This window comes from Neodiprion pinetum, chromosome 3 (assembly GCF_021155775.2).
Source record: "Neodiprion pinetum isolate iyNeoPine1 chromosome 3, iyNeoPine1.2, whole genome shotgun sequence".
Lineage (NCBI taxonomy): Eukaryota > Metazoa > Arthropoda > Insecta > Hymenoptera > Diprionidae > Neodiprion > Neodiprion pinetum.
In genome coordinates, this window is record NC_060234.1 from 33,237,414 (window position 1) to 33,255,815 (window position 18,402).

The 18,402-nt window shown below is 38.0% G+C and overlaps 2 protein-coding genes across 9 annotated transcripts in view; one reads left to right on the forward strand and one right to left on the reverse strand.

The window, feature by feature from the left end:
* The window catches only part of GAPcenA (GTPase activating protein and centrosome-associated), a 40,330-nt gene extending 24,130 nt beyond the window's left edge, over nucleotides 1-16,200 (reverse strand). The window contains exon 1 of one of the 2 annotated variants that reach the window (XM_069134664.1): nucleotides 15,919-16,200. In XM_069134664.1, the coding sequence (XP_068990765.1) occupies nucleotides 15,919-15,975 (57 nt within the window). In that variant the 5' untranslated portion in view covers nucleotides 15,976-16,200. The remainder of the gene's footprint in view (nucleotides 1-15,918) is intronic. The other variant, XM_069134662.1, reaches the window with a different exon arrangement.
* LOC124215230 (EEIG family member 2) overlaps nucleotides 1-18,402 on the forward strand; it is a 51,938-nt gene that overhangs the window by 8,084 nt on the left and 25,452 nt on the right. The window contains exon 1 of one of the 7 annotated variants that reach the window (XM_046618368.2): nucleotides 2,533-2,732. The exons of the other annotated variants lie outside the window; for them this stretch is intronic. The gene's annotated coding sequence lies outside the window, so the exon portion shown is untranslated. Of the gene's footprint in view, nucleotides 1-2,532; nucleotides 2,733-18,402 lie in introns of those variants that run through there. 7 annotated transcript variants of the gene reach the window in all.

Sequence of the window (18,402 nt, forward strand, 5' to 3'; positions counted from 1 at the left end):
ACTTATTACGGTGATAGTTATAAATATTATTACGTATCTTGGTTGGTGCAAACCGGATTAAAGTCGTTATTTCAATAGTTGATGTATACAATGTACGTGCTAATATATATGCGGTGTCCGATTGTATCGGAAGTTAGCCCATTCTTGGATTTATTAAGTGTTTCCTCTTATTGGTTCGGAGTCATTTTTTTCGTACTAGATCCCATGATATAATAATACGAAACATGAATTTGTCTCATACTCTTCGAAACCGACAATTGATTATTCATCATTAATTTAATTCAGATTTGTGTTTCGAAATCCCGAGTACCTGTTCACAGATCGTATGAGTAATTATTTAGTTCCAAATCATGCCGCAGGCGAATTACGCAGTCATTGATTTAGGATTTGACTGCGAGAGTGGGAGGAAGAGAGAGAAAAAGAGAGAGAGAGAAAGAGAGAGAGAGAGAGAGAGAGAGAGAGAGAGGGGGGGGGGAGATGGAGGTGAGGGTGTACGTAGTAATTCGGCGCTGCTGATTGAGTTAATTACCATGTTTTTAATACAGCCAATCTATTTATCGATCAAGAGAACCTATACAGATTTTGCCATAATATGCTATCGATGCGTTATAGGTACAAAAAAAAAAAACCGATACTGCTGCTGAAATGCATGACGCGGCGGTAGAAATTTGATACGGCGTTTATTTTGTTTGCTAATCAGTCAACACGAAAGAGAGAGAGAGAGAGAAGGTTGGTAGAGCAGCGTTTGAATTCCGCTATCAACGACACGACAAACGAATTGGTAAACGAGGCGCGTGGCGACGCCGAGCCAAGTTTACGGGGTGAACTTCTTGCGTATTGCGGGTTCGGAAGTGTCGAGACCCGATTTTTTACTCATGCGATTTTTAGAGATAGAGGAAAACGGATACTAAAAAAAATTAAACATGCTGCAGTCGGATTTTAATATAGAAAACTCGGAAGCATTAACGCTTTTCCGTCTATTTTCCTTGCGTACTCTCTCGCCTTCGGGGAAATATTGTCATAAGCCTTACCGAAGAAAAACCAGAACCAAAATAAAAAAAAAAAAAAAATGGCGACGAGAAGGAAAAAAGAAAGGTTTAAAGCCCGGCTGATGACGTAGTCTCTTCGTTTATCGTTCGAGCTTGGCGTTGGGCCAAAAGGTTGTAGTAATACCGTGTGTTCATCGTTCAAAGACCACGTTGCTGCTGCTGCTGAGGTATCGGAATTCCACACGTTTAATAACTTGCGAATGCCTGTAGAGTATTACAACTCACTTCCGTTTACTAAATTTAAACCACTGTCCATAAAGTTGGTAAATCTTGTATCTACGTCGTATTCGTCGGCGTCAAACGAGACAGTCTGCTTGATACGAGGTACCGTATCTACTTGTACCTGAACCGATGTATAGTGTAATGAGCAATTTATTGGCAGTCTGCACCGACCGATGCCCGACGCTTTGGGACAAACTTGGACGCTGAATGCAGCGGCGGTAGAAGTATTTTGGTTTCATAATTTTTTTGCAACTCGATCCTATTAAAGCCAAGACTTGGCGCGTTTGCAATTGTCTTTAATATTGCAGAGGAGGTAGAGGAGGAGGCGGAAGAGGAGGAGGAGGAGGGCGGTGTGAAGTACATATATATGTACAATAATTCTCAACGCCCCGGGGGTGAAAGTCAAACCTATAATAAAAAGGACCGGTCGTTGTTATAAGAGAGCATTAAAAAACATTAAAAAGCATAGTTGTTGTACGAGTTGTAATGAACAATGTCCTGTCTGCGTTGTCCCTGCACGACGAAGCGATGCTGTCCGAACGGAGGATCTGACACCACTTCACATATGATGAGGAAACGCCTGATTTGGCTTCATATTAGTTAGACTTGTCAGATGAGGGGTCCACTATATTCACATTACTGACGCTCCGCTGACAATGAGATGACGATCGTTATGCAACATGCGCTTATTATTGCATTAATATCCCTGTCGAAATGATTTTTTCCTCGAAATTTTTGTCCATTTCTTTCAAACTCAATACTCTTTCACGCTCTAGCAGTGTTCGTTAATCGTTTCGTCTCTCTTGTCACTTGCGTCGCTAGTCATTGGGACATAAAATTTCATTTGGAAAAGAAAGTCGTTTCGTGTTTCGATTGAATAAAAAAAAACAAAAAAAAAACAACAAAGATGAAAACAGTAAGCCATTGGAGACCTATTAGTGAACATTACTGAAAGAAAAATCTATTTGCGAGCACATCGAAGTTCACACTCTACATGACCAACGCTTTACACACGCGTATACGACCTAGACGATGTCTAGATATGTGAATAAAACGCTTGCGATGTAGAGCCGGTCAGCTGATTAGTGGTGAATGATTTTTATTTCTTGTTTTTTGTTTGTTTGTTTTTTTTTTTCTAATTGAACGGAATTGCATAGCGTGACGCACGGTACTATAATGTCGACGAGTTTTACCAGATGGCAGACTGTTGTCAATTTAGTCGCAGTACCAGACGACATATCGCGTAAATGATGCGCATCGTTTTGCCGTTTTCATTACGAGTTCGTTCAAGTTCCGACTGTTACCAAACGCGTCTTGCGCTCCAAATTACACGCATTTGCAAGAACAACAGCAGCAGCATGTAATGGATACACGTACTGCCACTGCGGGAGAATATCCCGCAGAGTCTCATTGCTTTTCAAGTAAATAGCTCATTGATCCCAAGGACGACCAGGTGGCAAGGTAAGGCTGTCATGCTCGGCCTCCATACCGGGCATTTCACCATAACTATTCAAAAACCACGCGATGCCGCGAGATTATTCGCATTATCGGTGTTCGAAGTCGGAGACGACATTATTTTTGTATTTTTTCAAATTTGTCTTTTTTTTTAACAACTAGGACAGTCAATTTTCGATTTAATTCGGAAGTGGTTGATAATGACGGTGTGGTAAAAAAAAAAGCAAGAAAGAAAGAAAAAATTATTTCTAGAAGTTGCGTTGAGTTGTATGAGGAGCTATTAAAATTGTTAGAAAAAATTAAGTAGACTTTGACGACGCGATGCTCGAGAAAGAGATTAAAGATGATATCTCTAACATGTGTTGCCTTTAAAAGATACAAAATTGTATGTTTTGTTTGGTCTAATCATACGGACGTGTCAAAAATAAATAATAGCAAATGGATGTGCATGACTCATGTGTTGTTTATTGGTACAACGTGTCCAATATTGAAGATATCAGTGGTAAATATTTAACGTAGATTATGAGATCGATCAACATGAATTATTTGACGAATTAACACGGAGACGACCAGGTCTGCCGAACTCTGGAATCCCACCCACTACTGCTGGCTGATTTTTGATGTCAACCTTGCTTGGACGTGCGGAACAACCGTCTCGACCGGAACCAACGACTAGAGGAATTTATTAAATGTGATGTAATTGTCGACCAGCTTAAGACACCGCTGTCGACGGTACAAAACGCCACTCGCGTCTTTTCAAGTAACCATGGACTGGATTGGACTTGCTCAACTACTCGAAGGAAGGGAAGTCCGTGCGGTTCACGGCCTGCGACGCTGCTGGAATCCTCGGACCTGTGTCAAGGTCCTCGTGTGCTCTTCCAGGATCATCGAACCTCCGGCGACATCGAGATGCCTGATCAGGTCGGAGTCCTCGCAGCTCGATCATTCGGCGTAGAGAGGAATAAAACTATCGCAGACCCATGGTTACTTGGAAAAACGTGAATCGTTTTTGTACCGGTTGTGGTATCATCGTGTTGCACGGTTGTCGATGTCGAGCTTCTCGTACCGATAACCAAATACTCTGCTACCCGTGTTCTTGTTGTTGAGGAGGTTGATTCAACTGACTATGAGCAGATGACCGTTCTGATTTTTTTTTTTTTTTTTTGATTACCGTATTGAACAGTTATCAGTATTTGATTTGTCGTATAGTATTATCGTTTGACTTTTTCTCGAGCATTTTATCCACCGTAATCTTTGACCACAAACCCCATCACTTCGGAAACTTCGAAGCTCTATGACTTTTGATAACGAGAAGCAGTAAGTGTGAAATACGATTTTCCGAATTGAGCCCCTCTGTGCAACAACTTAACTCGAGACAAGTTGTTGTTTCACACAGGGGGGCTCAATTTCACTGTGGAACTCTAAAGTCCGAAATCTCTCTTAACCGGCATTCAAGCTTGTCGAGAATTCGGCTGGAATGCCCTGTACCTTAATTCGTCAAAATCCTTCATCACCCGGTATGCCTACAGTATAATCTCTCGCCTCTCTTGGCTGCTCGATGGAAGGTCATGCCGGGTATACATTGTGGGAAATTTGAATGAATATTCATGGCATTTCAGAAACATAGTGGAGACGACGACGGAGGAGGAAGACAAAGCTGATTATTCTCCATCTCGCGCGCAGGTTCAAATTCTGGGCCTTTCGTGGTCAGACTGCAAACGCGTGCCATGTACGGGGACAGTGGCAAAATTTAAACGAAGCGTGTTGCTACGGGAGCTGGTGGTTAAATAAACTGTAACTTCTAATCCTTGGAGGGGATGAAACGAACGGAGGGTGAAGAAATAGAGAACTCTGTTTACCTCTTTTACTTTACAGTGACACCTTGTCTGCTTTAACTGTCTGTCGGCAGACCTTTGAATCGGCATTCGGCAGCTGCATATAGTTGAAAACAATCGTGTACGTCTTACGATTAGCCCACGTGCAATTACAAGCTGCGGACAATTCCACCCGCCAAGTTAAAACCGAATTTCAAACAGTTTATGGAACGATACTTTGTACCAATTTACCACAATTGACCACAATTATTTGCTTTCAATGTGTTTTTTGAAAGATCTTTAATTAGAGGAAAATACAGCACTGGCTCTTCACGAATGATACTCGCAAACTCGCCCCGAAAATTGAATATTAATTATCATCAGCATCCCCGTGCTGATGAAAAACGTACCGATACATAATCAAATAACATGTTCGTTGTGCATTCAGCCTAACTTATTCACTTTTCGTTTGCCTTTGGAGTACGAACCTGATTGTGAAATTCGTAAAGCAATTTTTCTTCTAAAAATTCACTTCCTCTGATAGAAAAAGTTGAAAGAGAGTTCTTTTCGTCTCCTTATACATTCAAGCGCTTCCGGGCTATTCGATTATCAACCCTTATACGGTGCAGTGAAACTTGTACAGGTATAAACGATGTATATGAATTGACAGAAAATCATCGTACGTATGTACTTGGAAGTTTTGTCTCGCACCACCTTAATTTTCGAACGCTACAGCCTCGTTGCAAGAGAGGGAAATGTGCGCCGTTACTCCTGGGTTGTTTTAAAACGGCACAGCGTGATAGGTATATGGGCACTTCCTGAATTATACAGTGCGTGCGCCGCCTTGTGCTTCCACACGTGTAGCAGCACCAACAGCAACAGCACCGTACCGTATATTATTACACCGCTAACCGCAGACACGTGGTGGACTATGGACCACCACCACGTCGTTAATAGATTAACTGTACTTTTCGCACGTGTCATGGATACACTTTTTCGTTCACAAGAGTGAAAATTTGTCGGGAGGGACGCTGGGCGTAAACAGTCCATGTGCGGATAACGCCACAATTTCAAGCTTATTGTACGTTTGACGCGAGGTATCAACAGAGTTCATCCTGACGCAATCGTTCCAAGTTATCAGGGAAAATTACCCGGTATTTCATCATAGAAATCTGGATTATTCAATTCTGTGGAATTTCGCAGCTTCCCACATTTAAAGCAAGCCTGCAGTAATGATGGAACAGATTCAACAGTCCGTAACTTTGCACAACTCGGTTTGAACTCTTTTAAAATCGAGTGATTCCCGAAGCTGGCGCATTACGCGGCAATGATGACGTAGTTTTATAACACACGGTATTGTTGCAAGCCTTCACCTGGAGCGAAGTATATGAAAGGTTATCTGCAAAGTGGTTGATTGGGTATTGAAAAAGAACGAGTCTGTTGGGTGGTAATAGTTTGAAGAGATACTGTAATACCTACGTATCGGAGAATCAATCGGGTGCAAACTTTAGTTACAAGACAAGGCGGTTAACCCCCGCATTCGATTGTAAGAGATTACATGTAATTATTGTTATAGTCTGTCAAGACAACGATAATAATCGTAAATGTACTACAAAGGAAAGATAATACTTTTTACTTTGTGCCTCGAGTTTTTCCTTCTCTCTCTTCCTTATCGCAACGAATTCATTATCGCTTCCGATGAAAAGCTTTACGATATCGCGATATGAATTATCGGACAGACAAGTTACTCGATACTTTTTTTTCTCCCCGTTCTCTCAATCTTCGCGATTTTGTCCGTGAGCGTGCCGATGACTTTCCGCGAGGCAGAAACTTCTCCATCAATCTTCTAAACGTTTCGTTGAGAATTGACCTCACCGAGGTTCAAGGAAACGTCGACAGTTTTGATGGACGGACACGACGCGACACTCGTTCGGAGTTGTCGCACTCTTTAATTGCGCGACCAATAAACCGCGAGCAGCTCAACTTACACTGACGTTTCCACAATTCAGCTTTATACTCTGAACAATACCGACGACCGTTTCGTTCGCGGCAATTCCTACTTTTTATTCGAATTAACGTCCACGCCTGCAGCTGCATGAGCTGGGCTGATGACCAAATGACCAAAAACAATCGATTATTCTTTACCGATTAATCGATTATAATCGATTATTCTTTCTCGCAATCGGTTTTTCTTTTTTACTCCCACGAACGCCGCAACACAATATCAATTTATGTGATTAAAGTATCAATTATTATTATATTCTCATTTACTAAGTACCTGTTTGATAGAATAAGTGAAAGATAAATGAATATTTTTACCTGAAATTGAAAAATTTTTTTAATGAAACCATGAATTATCAAAATAATTTTCCGCTATTAAGACTACATACTGAAATTTACGAAATTTTCGTTCCCAGTCTACCGTTTCAAGAAAATGCGAAATAATCGGTTAATCGATTAATTTATACCGATTCAGTTGAGTCGTGTTCGATTTTTTGTTTCTCTCGATTAATCGACGCATCGATTATATTATTTTTAGCTTACAATTAGTGGCCATCGCTCAGAGCTACGTACATATCGTGTATAAATATGTTGCTTCTAATTCATTTTAAAGAATATCTGACTGGCTCGGGGCTGGTTTAATAATGCGAAATGACTGTTTGTTTCAATGTCAGGCCTCGGTAGACGATGACTTTCTCGTTTTGTCTCTTTAATTTTACCGTGTTTTTCATCCTCGCATCGACGCCCACTTCAATCTCTACCAAAAGACATCACGTAATCAATGTAATTTTAAAGCTTTTTTCATTCAGGATCATTAAGCTATATAACCTTCGAATCGTAGAAGCTTTCGTGCGTACGCGTACACAGTGCAATCATCTTTCTAACGATCAAATAAATTTCGATACAATATTTTTAACGTTACGTTTCTTTTTAACTTCTTTCTTCCTTCAATGTCAAGTTTTTCGTCCACGCCCCAGCAGCAAAACGCGATAGTGTAGCTATCTCTGCTACTGCATTAGCTACATCGTGCATATGGAAGAGTGTTGATTAAAAAACACTGCGTCGAGGTTAACTGGCGTTTTTAAAAACGACACGGCACGTGCTGCGGTGACATGTAAATATATATAATAGTTCGCAAAGTGGATAACAGTCTGAATTAATTTCTTCGTAGAATTTGCAACTATGCATGTATTTGCGGTTTGCTACTACAAACGTTTAGTCTACTATACACGTATATATATATATATATATATATATACTTATACGCCGTATATTACGCCTGATGATTCTCGTGTTGCCCCGCACATCCGCATCTGGAACATGCGTCGATTATTCGTCTAGTTACTTGAACATCGATGTGACAAGTGGCTGGATAATGATGTTAAATTATCGATAAAACAGCGCAGCTTTGTGTACACCAATTAATATTATCTCGTTTACAATTAAAAGTACGTATGCATCTCGAACAGCGTCGCGCATCAAAGCTACGTGCGATCGTTGAGTTGTTAATTATAAACTTACTACGTGATGTGAAAGTATGCCTCCACAGTGTAAGGCTCGAAGAGTGAAAAGAAAACTTGACGGCAATTGAGAGCGGAATCAAATGAATCATGGAACTGGGGTTAATACTGTAAATTAAATGATTTTTATTCGCAAATTGAAATAAATAGTTTTTATTAAAAAATTTTAGTATTCAAAAAGTACGTGGTATAAATTTTGCGAATTATTTTTACTTAGACCCTATTTTTTCTTTTCTTTTTTTTTTTTCTTTCAACTTTGCCGAGTAACTCCTTGGTTGAAGAAAATTGCCGGCAGCATTTAGTCGTCTTCTTCTCGTAGAATAATGAGAACAAAGATTGATGAAAAAACCTGACTCAGTTTGCATGCAAGTCGCAAAGAGTGCTTGTCTTTCGTCTAGGTACATGGAGCGACAGAGTATGAAAGGAGTAAAATTGTCTCTGTTATAATTTAACAAAGAAACTTTCACACGTAGCCGGCTTTGTAATAAAAATGTGGCATGCACGCTGTTATTGTCTCTAAGTGCGAGGACGCGTCTTTGAGTCTCTGCCCTTGAATTTTTATTCCCGTAACAATTCCCAAACGAAATTCTTCGTGAAATTTTTTCTTTTGCATGGAGCGTTCGTTCGTTGAGATTATTTTTATCGTAATTTTATTCTGGTTTTTTCCTAAGTTTTATCCGCATTACGTTTCTTGCCGTCATGTATCTACTTATTCTTTAAATATAGATGAATCGCACTAAGTCAGCATGCAGAAATAGTTTATTTCTTTTCCGTATAACAACCGGTATCTGGAATTCATTTTTGCGCGATATTGACGATGCTTTCTTTCACAGCAAATTCGTTATAGAATCATTTTGACCGACTTTTAAAGTAGCTTTAAGTTATTGATTTTAATCGATGACAAACCTGTGTATAACTGTTATTCAATCTTGCTTTGGAAATTTGAACACATATGAATATTTGGTTTTTTTTTTTAGACAAATGCTAATCGAAATTATTAGTTTTCGTATTATTATACATTTCGCGAACCTTTGGTCACATCGAATTTAAGGTTTTATCCCGCGGGACTCGAATTCTCGAAGAATAATGAATTTGTGAATTTCATCAAATCATTCAAATAATTGATACGGATCGCTAATATTTTACTCAATAATGTGAAATCCGACCGTGATGACTTGTTACACGTTATTTTAATGTTGAACTCTCAGGAATTACGTGCGTAAACGTTGTTTTCTCTTCTTCTATCTCTGTCACTCTCTCTCCCTGCCTCTCCCTCTCTCTCCCGTATCGCAATGTACAACATTCATAAAAATTAAAATTTCGAAAGAATTGAATACGATCTTATAAAAACAACAACAACAAAAAATGGCAAAATTTGCATTCGAAACGATGATCGACCGATGAGGCAAAAGCCTTATATATTAGTTTCTTTGCAAGATGTCGGCAGACTCTCACTGCCGAAGATCGCACAAGGCGTTGCCTTTCATTTCGCCAAGTTTACTCGCCGTTGCGTTTCACACCGACGATGAGAGGTGGTGCAAGTTATACTCGCGATGAGACGAGGAGAACGAAATATAACGACCGACGAAAATACCGCTCGTTTGTTACGGTCATTGCCTCAGCTGTTCTCCGCTATCGAAATTTCACGATACCTGCCACGCCGCTTTGCCGTCCATGTCCGTCGATCGTTGGTCAACCGATTCTCGTTACGTAACCCTGCGTAATCAGGATCGCGGCATCTGGAGGATATATTTTATACGTTATATGTATTGTCGTTTCGTCGAGCGGCAACGGCAGCGGCGTTTCAGAGGCAGCAAGATTTCTCTTCTCTCAATTCCCTCTCTGTGCGCGGCATTCGTTGGAAAAATCGTAGGTATTATCATGGGTATAAAAGATTTCTTGTCCATCAAGTTTTATCGATAATATATTATCGATGTCGTTGTATCGAAATCAAATCCACATACTTGACTATCTCTTGTCGCTTCTCAAATGATTCGATGCAGTCATTGCATATATATGTATATATATACATATGTTATATATGTATATGTATTTTTTACTCGACGAATTTTTACTCGAAAACAACCCGATATATCAGCTCCGGCTAAACTTCTTCCCGAATGCCTATACCACACCTATACCTGATTCCTCATCATAGCGGAGCCATCCAAATATTACGTCACTGACTCGACTTGTGCTATTTTAGATCCACTTCGATCATCCTGTGATACACACTACGTACGACATAACGTCATCCGAATGAACGTCCGAACGTTATCCTTTCAACTTGAGGCCGCTTATTCGGACGAATTTTTACTTGTACAAAATCAATTTGACAAATTGATTACTGTGCGACGTAATTTGGTATATTTCGTGGATGCCTGTGAATTATTATCGGCTGCAGTTGGTGATTAGAATGCTCGCTGATCGAAGTGGGAGAAGCTGTACGTTGTAGCACCGAATATAAATAATATAACAATCTAAGTACGCTAATTCTCGACGTTAATGATTTGTAGACGACCTTGACGTAACAATGTCTCTATCGTCTGGGTCAAAAGCCCTGGCATTGGTCTCGGTGCTGTTGATTGTTTGTTTGTTTTGTTAGTCATCCGAATGTTGCGCCAACAATTATACTCCGCGGTATTGATACCGCTTATTGTTGTGCATATTAATTGCCAAAACGATAAATGATGAATTTAGTGTGAAACGTTTCGCAGTTTATCTTATAATATAAGTGTCGTCGTGATTTATTGTCCCGGTCGATAACGTAAAATGATATACTTGTAGGAATATATGTATATAATGTAATAAAATATTCGTCTTAAGTATTGAAATTTGTCGAATACACGAATAACGATATAATAAAGATATTTAAATTGTAAGATGCATTGCGAATAACAAACGGAGTAGCGTTGATAGTTAGATTATACCTGCTTGCAGTTTGTGCTGGGAGAAAAGAAAATCTAACTACAGGTTCTCATTCGTTACTAATCGTTATTTACTATTTCTCCCTTTTTGTTTTATTTATTTTTTTTTTTTTTTTCGTGTGCTAATGATTACTTACTCCGATGCCCACTTGAATGTTATGAGAACGTACACTGCGTTTATACGTAAAAGCACTCTAGGCGTGATTTGATCGATCGGTAATCACTCAGTTTGAAATTCAATAAAAATTAGAACTTCTCTGTGCCGCGGCTTCTCCACGGCTTGAATGTATAAATTCTATTGATCGGTGTATTTTTCCTGACGAGTATCTATGCACAAATTTAATTAGTCTCTTATCGGATAAACGTGTTTTTTCCGGATTTTTTTTATGCCATTATTTGGCGTGTGGTAAGTTGGCTCACCACTTTTTGAAAACAAGTTAGCACGATTCAGCACAATTTTTATAATTATTCTTTTAAAAAATTGTCTTTAATTGCGAATTTTTTGGGAGACGTGAGCAATTTTTGAGATGCGAAACTTTTATTTAGTCTAATTTTTTTTTCTCGCCTGTTAGTTATCTCCAATTTGTCTATAGGCGAACAACGCTAGCAAAATTGTGTGTAGAAAAAGATCTACTAGTTTTACAATCCTGTCCGATTTTACTGATCACTCTTCGTTGCCAGTTTCTATTTTCCATATGCTCAACAGAAATTGCATCAGTACCCGAAATAAAATAATATCCGCAAAATCGATGAGAATAAATAAGTTTCTCAAGCGATTTGATACTGCGAATTTTTCCTTTCCGTGAAGCTTAAATCAAGAATGAAATACCGAGAATGTTTTGGATGCACAATTTTAACAAGTTGAAATACAGTCACGATTCCACTAATGTAAGAAGGAACTTTTCAACAGCTTGTTTTTTTATCCTGCACCGTTGTGGATCGAATATCACTCGTACGGGTATTTTTTCAGTATAATTTTTGCACCGCGCATACATTATTTATCATATCCATCATACGCCATTAGCTATGCAGAATTTAATTAGCCGTGACTACATTTATCGATTAATATAACCTGCTTCGTACGTAACATAAATCGAAAGATAATAAATCAAATTTTCATGAACAACATCAAACGTTTCATAATTATTTTCTTTACGCAGGACTTGTAGAAACTCGATATCGATATAACGCATACAGAATAACACAATGCGTTAACTTTTCAATTTTTATCCTACGGCCAAGCCTAGTTTGTGATATTAAAAAATAAAATATGTCGGCACACGTGCCTTATTCACGTTACGCGTATACGTGCACGGCAATTATATATTCAGTTCACGTTTATAGTGGTAATAAAATTCGATTATTAAAGCGACATTCTAACGAACTTGAGCCCTTGTCGTAATTGGCGATGACGCTTAATTCTATCCGAGTTTCCTCACGGTCTCAATCTAATCACATACACAATAGTGCAGAAATTAATCCGTGTGCGAATGTTGCGTTTTTTTGGAGCGATGACGGCTCGCGATGCTGCTGATTTAGTCTTCGCGGATTCCAGCGCGATTGTGTCAATACCGCAAACGGCTTCGGCTTCGCTTCTCCTTATCGTCGTTGCTTGTTGCTGGACGCTGCGCACGACTGTTACCATTTTTAACCAGAAGAGCTAGAATCTGCGCGTAACGATCGCATCCGCAGCATGCTGCGGATACATATTGTTTTTTCTCTTCCTTACGAGTCTATTAGCGCAACAACGACGTCCTCAAAGTTACGTCAATGTTATAATAAAAACCTCTGCGAATACGATGAATATATTTGTCGCTCGTATTCCGCATAATAAATGCGAATCGCCTATACATATCGTCTATGTAAATGTACAGTCTTCCGTGTATGAACTTACGATCCGATCGACATCAAAGTCTCGAATTTATTTCGACGAAGATATACTCACACGAAATTCTCAGCATAGGGTCGGTTTCTGTATTTAATCGTTGCGCCATTGCCAATAGAGTCATGTGTATAAATACCTGGGCATGCGCGATGTTACACCATGGCTCATTGGTGTTTTTCTCTGTACGCGATCTTTTTTACCGTTGCGTGTATTATATCACTATATCTTGTACCTATTTGCAAGAAATATTCTACGTTCGAGACAGAAAGAAAAAGATTAATCAAGTTACGAAAAGCGATTTATACAAACTTGACATCGCATTTTGTGTTAAATCCAGAGACGAAGTTAGCGGGCAGACTGTGACTTGGGCATTTTTTCTCAGTTGCCGTTTTGTTAAAATATTAATAAAATACAAGTGTGTAACTTGAGTTTGTAAAATGAGATAAATTAATTATACATTGAGTCACGTTATTTACGTGTTTTTTTTTTTTTTATTTCGTATTGCTTTCCGGCTTTCTGAAACTTTTAATTTATCGATTGTTGTACCAAAATGAACAAATCCAATATATTATTCGACATTCCGAAAAACTTCTTCACTCAAATTTCTCCTGCAGTTTACGCAAATGATAAAAGCTTTAGATTCGAAAAGATACAGAGACGTTGACAGATAAAAATTTATTTGTTTAATTTTTATACAGCTGTCATCGATATTTCTGAGCCTGATGAACGAATCAAATCGAGTTTATTGCGAGACCCTCGGTTCTACTAATACCAAATGATTGTTCTCATTATTTGAAGAAATTGAACTTTTCACTCCAACAATCACAATGATTGTTGCAGAGCGACTTCGTAATGTTCGATTAATCTTTTAGATTCAGTTTGCAGAAGAACTGTACGATTATAAACATTTGGTGCGCGTATCGTGAATTATATTTAGATGCAACATGATACGTGTTATACTTTATAAAAGTAAAAATTTATTTATAATGTACTTTGTGTTTCCAGTCTCTTAGTGTTGTTCAATGATTTGGAGTTAATTTGCCCTGATGCTAACAATAAGTTACCCTCGATTGTTTTATATGCGCAAAGAACCCACAAGACTTTTCCCCTCTTGTTATGTATAACGTATACAGATCGGTGACGAAAGTGCAGAAAAGCGGAAGAGAGAGAGAGAGATTGGTTAATTGATTTTTATTCATGCCTTGGTTATACTTTGCGGCAACAAATTGTAAACAATGGAAACAACATAAGTTAGACAAATCGTGGAGAAAACATGATACAATTTCAAATCGTGTAACATATGATTAATTATAACTAATGACAGTTCATTGCGGTACATTAATAATAATTGGTTATAAATAACGAGTAGATATTCACGGAAAAGTTTTAATTGTACATACATTATTCGGTAAATTTTTATTTCTGTTTTTTTTTTGTAATTAATAATGGCTGGCCCGAGGCGTGAATTGAAAAAGAGAATGAAAACAGCTGAAAGTGACATTTAGAAAAAAATTCTATCACTTTTATGTCTCAGATTATTTTCGACGTTTTTTTTTTTCTATCTTTTTATTTACCGTTACAGGCACTTATCCAGCCTTTTTTCATTCGCTTGTTCAGTTGCATTATACAGCACCTACGGGATTCGTAGTTGCTGATTTTATTTGGTACAGAAAACTAAGGAGATTCTGACGCTCGTTTACATGCCCCACCCAGTCTTCTATATTTAGAACTTACAATCTGAACGCGTGTTGGAAGACCGTAGGAAAAGATCGGCAGCAGGGAATTTGTATTATTATGTATACAGTGTATATACAGGATTACGCAACGCTATAAGAAAAAAAAAAGGTTGAATTTGTATGTTTGAAAGACGATTTTTAAACACAGCATCTTTAGGCGGCACCGCGATTTTCGACAAAATACAAGAACGGATGTTTCTTACACACGTTCATATAGACATAATATAACCTACGATACGCATATCACCACGTGCTTTGAAAAACATTTATCAGGGGCTTATCGTATTATAATGTAATACAATATTATGCACCGCGCACACTTGCCAAAAGAAGGTCAAGGATACACGTGACGTTTAAGTAGCGTAGGATAACTTGTATAGTTTATGCCTGTAATTATACCTGTAACATGGTCGTTGAAGACGCGCTGCAGGGGATTTTATGGGTAAGCAAAATGTCTGATATCTATGGCCTCTTGAAACTCTATCTTGATACCAAGCCGTTGTTCCAGGTTATTGTAGACGCGGCGAGGCGAGGCACCCGGTATAATATTATACAGGTACAGACCGTACAAGGGACAAGTGCAGGGTAATTGCTAACCGAGCACACTCACCCTTGTACCGTCTTTTGCCACATTTCGTGTTAAAATCACGCAGGATAAACTAACGCCTTTTATCGATTCAACGCGTAGTAAGTACGTGCTTTGTGTCGTATTATCTATGTATTGTGCCACGCGTGTTCGCAGCGAATTTTATATGCAAATATATAACCCAGAAGACTCGCGAAACGGTAGTAATAAACATAAAAATAACAATACGTTTAATGTGATTCACGCGAGCAAGTCTCACGAATCGATAAGGATGATACGACGAAGTAAATTAAGCTCATGTCGGCTTTTTAGTTTTTTTTGTTTCTTTTTTACAAATATCTAATAGCTTTTTCAGGCGAGAGATAATTTTAATGCTGCATTTAAATTTATAAAGTTATTAGCTTTGTCGATGTGCTGTTCTATTTTATTTTTTGTTTTATTTTTTTTTTATTCTACCCGGTTTATTTAACATTCTCGTTGGAGAAAAACTCGCTGTCAAGTGTTTAAACACCTGTATGTAATATCAGGAACGATGAGAATAATTTCTCTCGCTTTTAAACGCAGATAGATGATTTTTTTTATATATAAACAACGAGTAACAAAGTACAAATCATCAATCTGTTGTGGTATCTTGAAATGATTTTTTTTTGGATTAAGTTGATCAGGGAAGATAACACTTATATACGTACGTACATAATTGATGATTGTAAAAAATAATCTTACATGATGAGCGATTTCTGCAGCTGACTGGGTATAATAGCCATCGTTGCAACGTGACATTTGTACTTGTGACACTTGCAAAAAATTGTTGATTCTTTTATTAAATTGTTTTTTTTTTTTTTTTTTTTTTATCGCATTCACGTTAATTCACAGCTGTATAAGTAAGAAGGAAAAATCTTATGAAAACCGACTCACGAAGAACGCGGCGTGAATTTTTATGTCACCACGACGATTAGTCGTAACGCAGGTTGTATGCGTATTACAGTTCGTGTACGTACACACATGATCGCTTCGCTGCTACTGAGACGAGTCAGTTTTTTCATGCTACTGGTAGCCTGCAGTTTGAATTAATATCGCTACAGAAAAAATAAAAAGAAGTAACACATAAAACAGATGACTCGGCAGCGCAAGTGGTCTCTTGTGTTCGTAATCGTCACTCACTCGATAATTAATTTTTCATCATAAATTCCCCCGGGTGATTATAATAATAATCACAGACGTGTCGAACACACAGGCGCTGCTCTCATATATGCACTCATACGTACATATGCATATTTATACGTATTAAATTATATTATTATATATATCGTATTAGTTTTTACTAGCACATCGCTACCAAGTCGGCTCGATGTGATATTTTAGCCTCGTTATTTGTTTTCCGTACGTACATACAGGCATCTGGCATTAATAGTCGTTAGCTGGCGTGAGACGTTATTTTTTATTTATTTTTTTATTTTTTTATTTTTTTTTCTCTTCACGCGCGTCTAATATTTCATCTTAACTTTTCTCCCGTGGATCGAATTTTATTATTATTTCATCCTTTTCTGGATCCCTTCCGCTGGCTTGGCTCTTTGATGATCCGTACGTTCCAGACTCTGGTGTTAGGTGTCTGCGTCATCGGCTCGACGATACCGGCTGTCGGCTTATCCCTGAAAAAATTTATACGATAGCCTTTTACTCTGTTGATTATATACGCCGTGTTTGTAAATTGTGCGTTGTAAGCTTTGCGGATCGTCGAGCGTGTAATATTCAGATCTCGTGCGCCAAAGAAAGTTTGTAATAATACTTGAGAAAAGTAATTGATTCAACCAATTTTGATATTGGTACATTAATGTCTTTTCATTCTTCGATTTAAGTTTTTTTTTTCTACTTTATTGCAATATACATCAGTCAAGAGAAATAACGCGCGAGTGAAAAAAAAAACGAGACAGATAAGTTGAAAAGTAAAGGAAAAAATGCTTTCATCGTCTGCAGGAGGCGGTAGTTAATTTTTTTCTTTTTTTTTTCTTCTTTTTTTTTATCAGAGTTTTCTTTGCGTCGACGGCGGCATGATCGTTAAAACTTCGTGCAAATTTCGTGACCTATATTCTCAGGCCGAACGGATCCTTGCAACGTTCGTTTTACTATATCGTTAATCAATCTCCAGTGTCTATATCGCTGCATTATTTTGCGCGAGACGTTTTTTCATTCCAGAAGCTTTTGTACAGTTTTATAATATCGATGTACGGAAATATTATTATATGTATTTATAAACGAACGGTTGGTGTTACAGGTGAAATGATTTTATTCTTGCTATATGGTTGTTATTTTCTTGAAACTCTGTACACGAGGCATGCAACAATTTTCCTCCAAAGCGCGTATAAATCACGGATCTATGCGAATTTGTATTACGCAACATTATATTTACACCATGCCGAAGGCGATTCAAATGAAAATTATAACTGTCATGGTTCCACTTGTAATTATTGCCCCGGTTCTAAACCAGAATAAGATTTAAGATAAAAAAACGAAAAAACAAAATACTTCACATATTCAAATTATGTTTTCCTCCGCTAGATGGGAAATGAATGGTGTAAAATAACCAGATGGCGAACGAAACTGTTACGAAACTTGATAACATTCGCTCGACGGCGAGTCAAATTTAATTTACTAAATATAAACAGCCATAAACATGAGCAAAACAACGAAGTTGAAGTTAGTAACGTTAACGTCGCGAAACATCGGGAAGAAATTTATTATTTTGCAATCTTAGAATGACTTTCAGGGAGTTAGCTTTTGAAAAATGTGGGTATGTTTGCTTCAGTATGATTTACTTAATTTCAGACAATTCTAATGGTGCGAAGTAAAGATTTTTCCCGAACATGCATCGTTACAGTAACCTTACTAACTTCAATCGCATAACGTTTTTATCTCCGACATAACATATATCGGAAATATATTCAATTCTTGTGAATCACACTGAAATATTAATGATGAAATACCGTAATTTTTCGTTAAGAATCGCTATTCCACTAAAATGCCTGCGGCGTTACGAGCGACAACAACATTAATTCCTTATAAGCTAATTATCGATTTTACAAGATTATGTATACGGCTTGAATATGAAAATTGATCCGCTTTCGAAGGATAAACGTGTTGGGGAGGGGGGTTAGAAAGATGATAAAACAGAAGGGCAAGAGTATCGAATTTTCAATGACGCGAAAATCT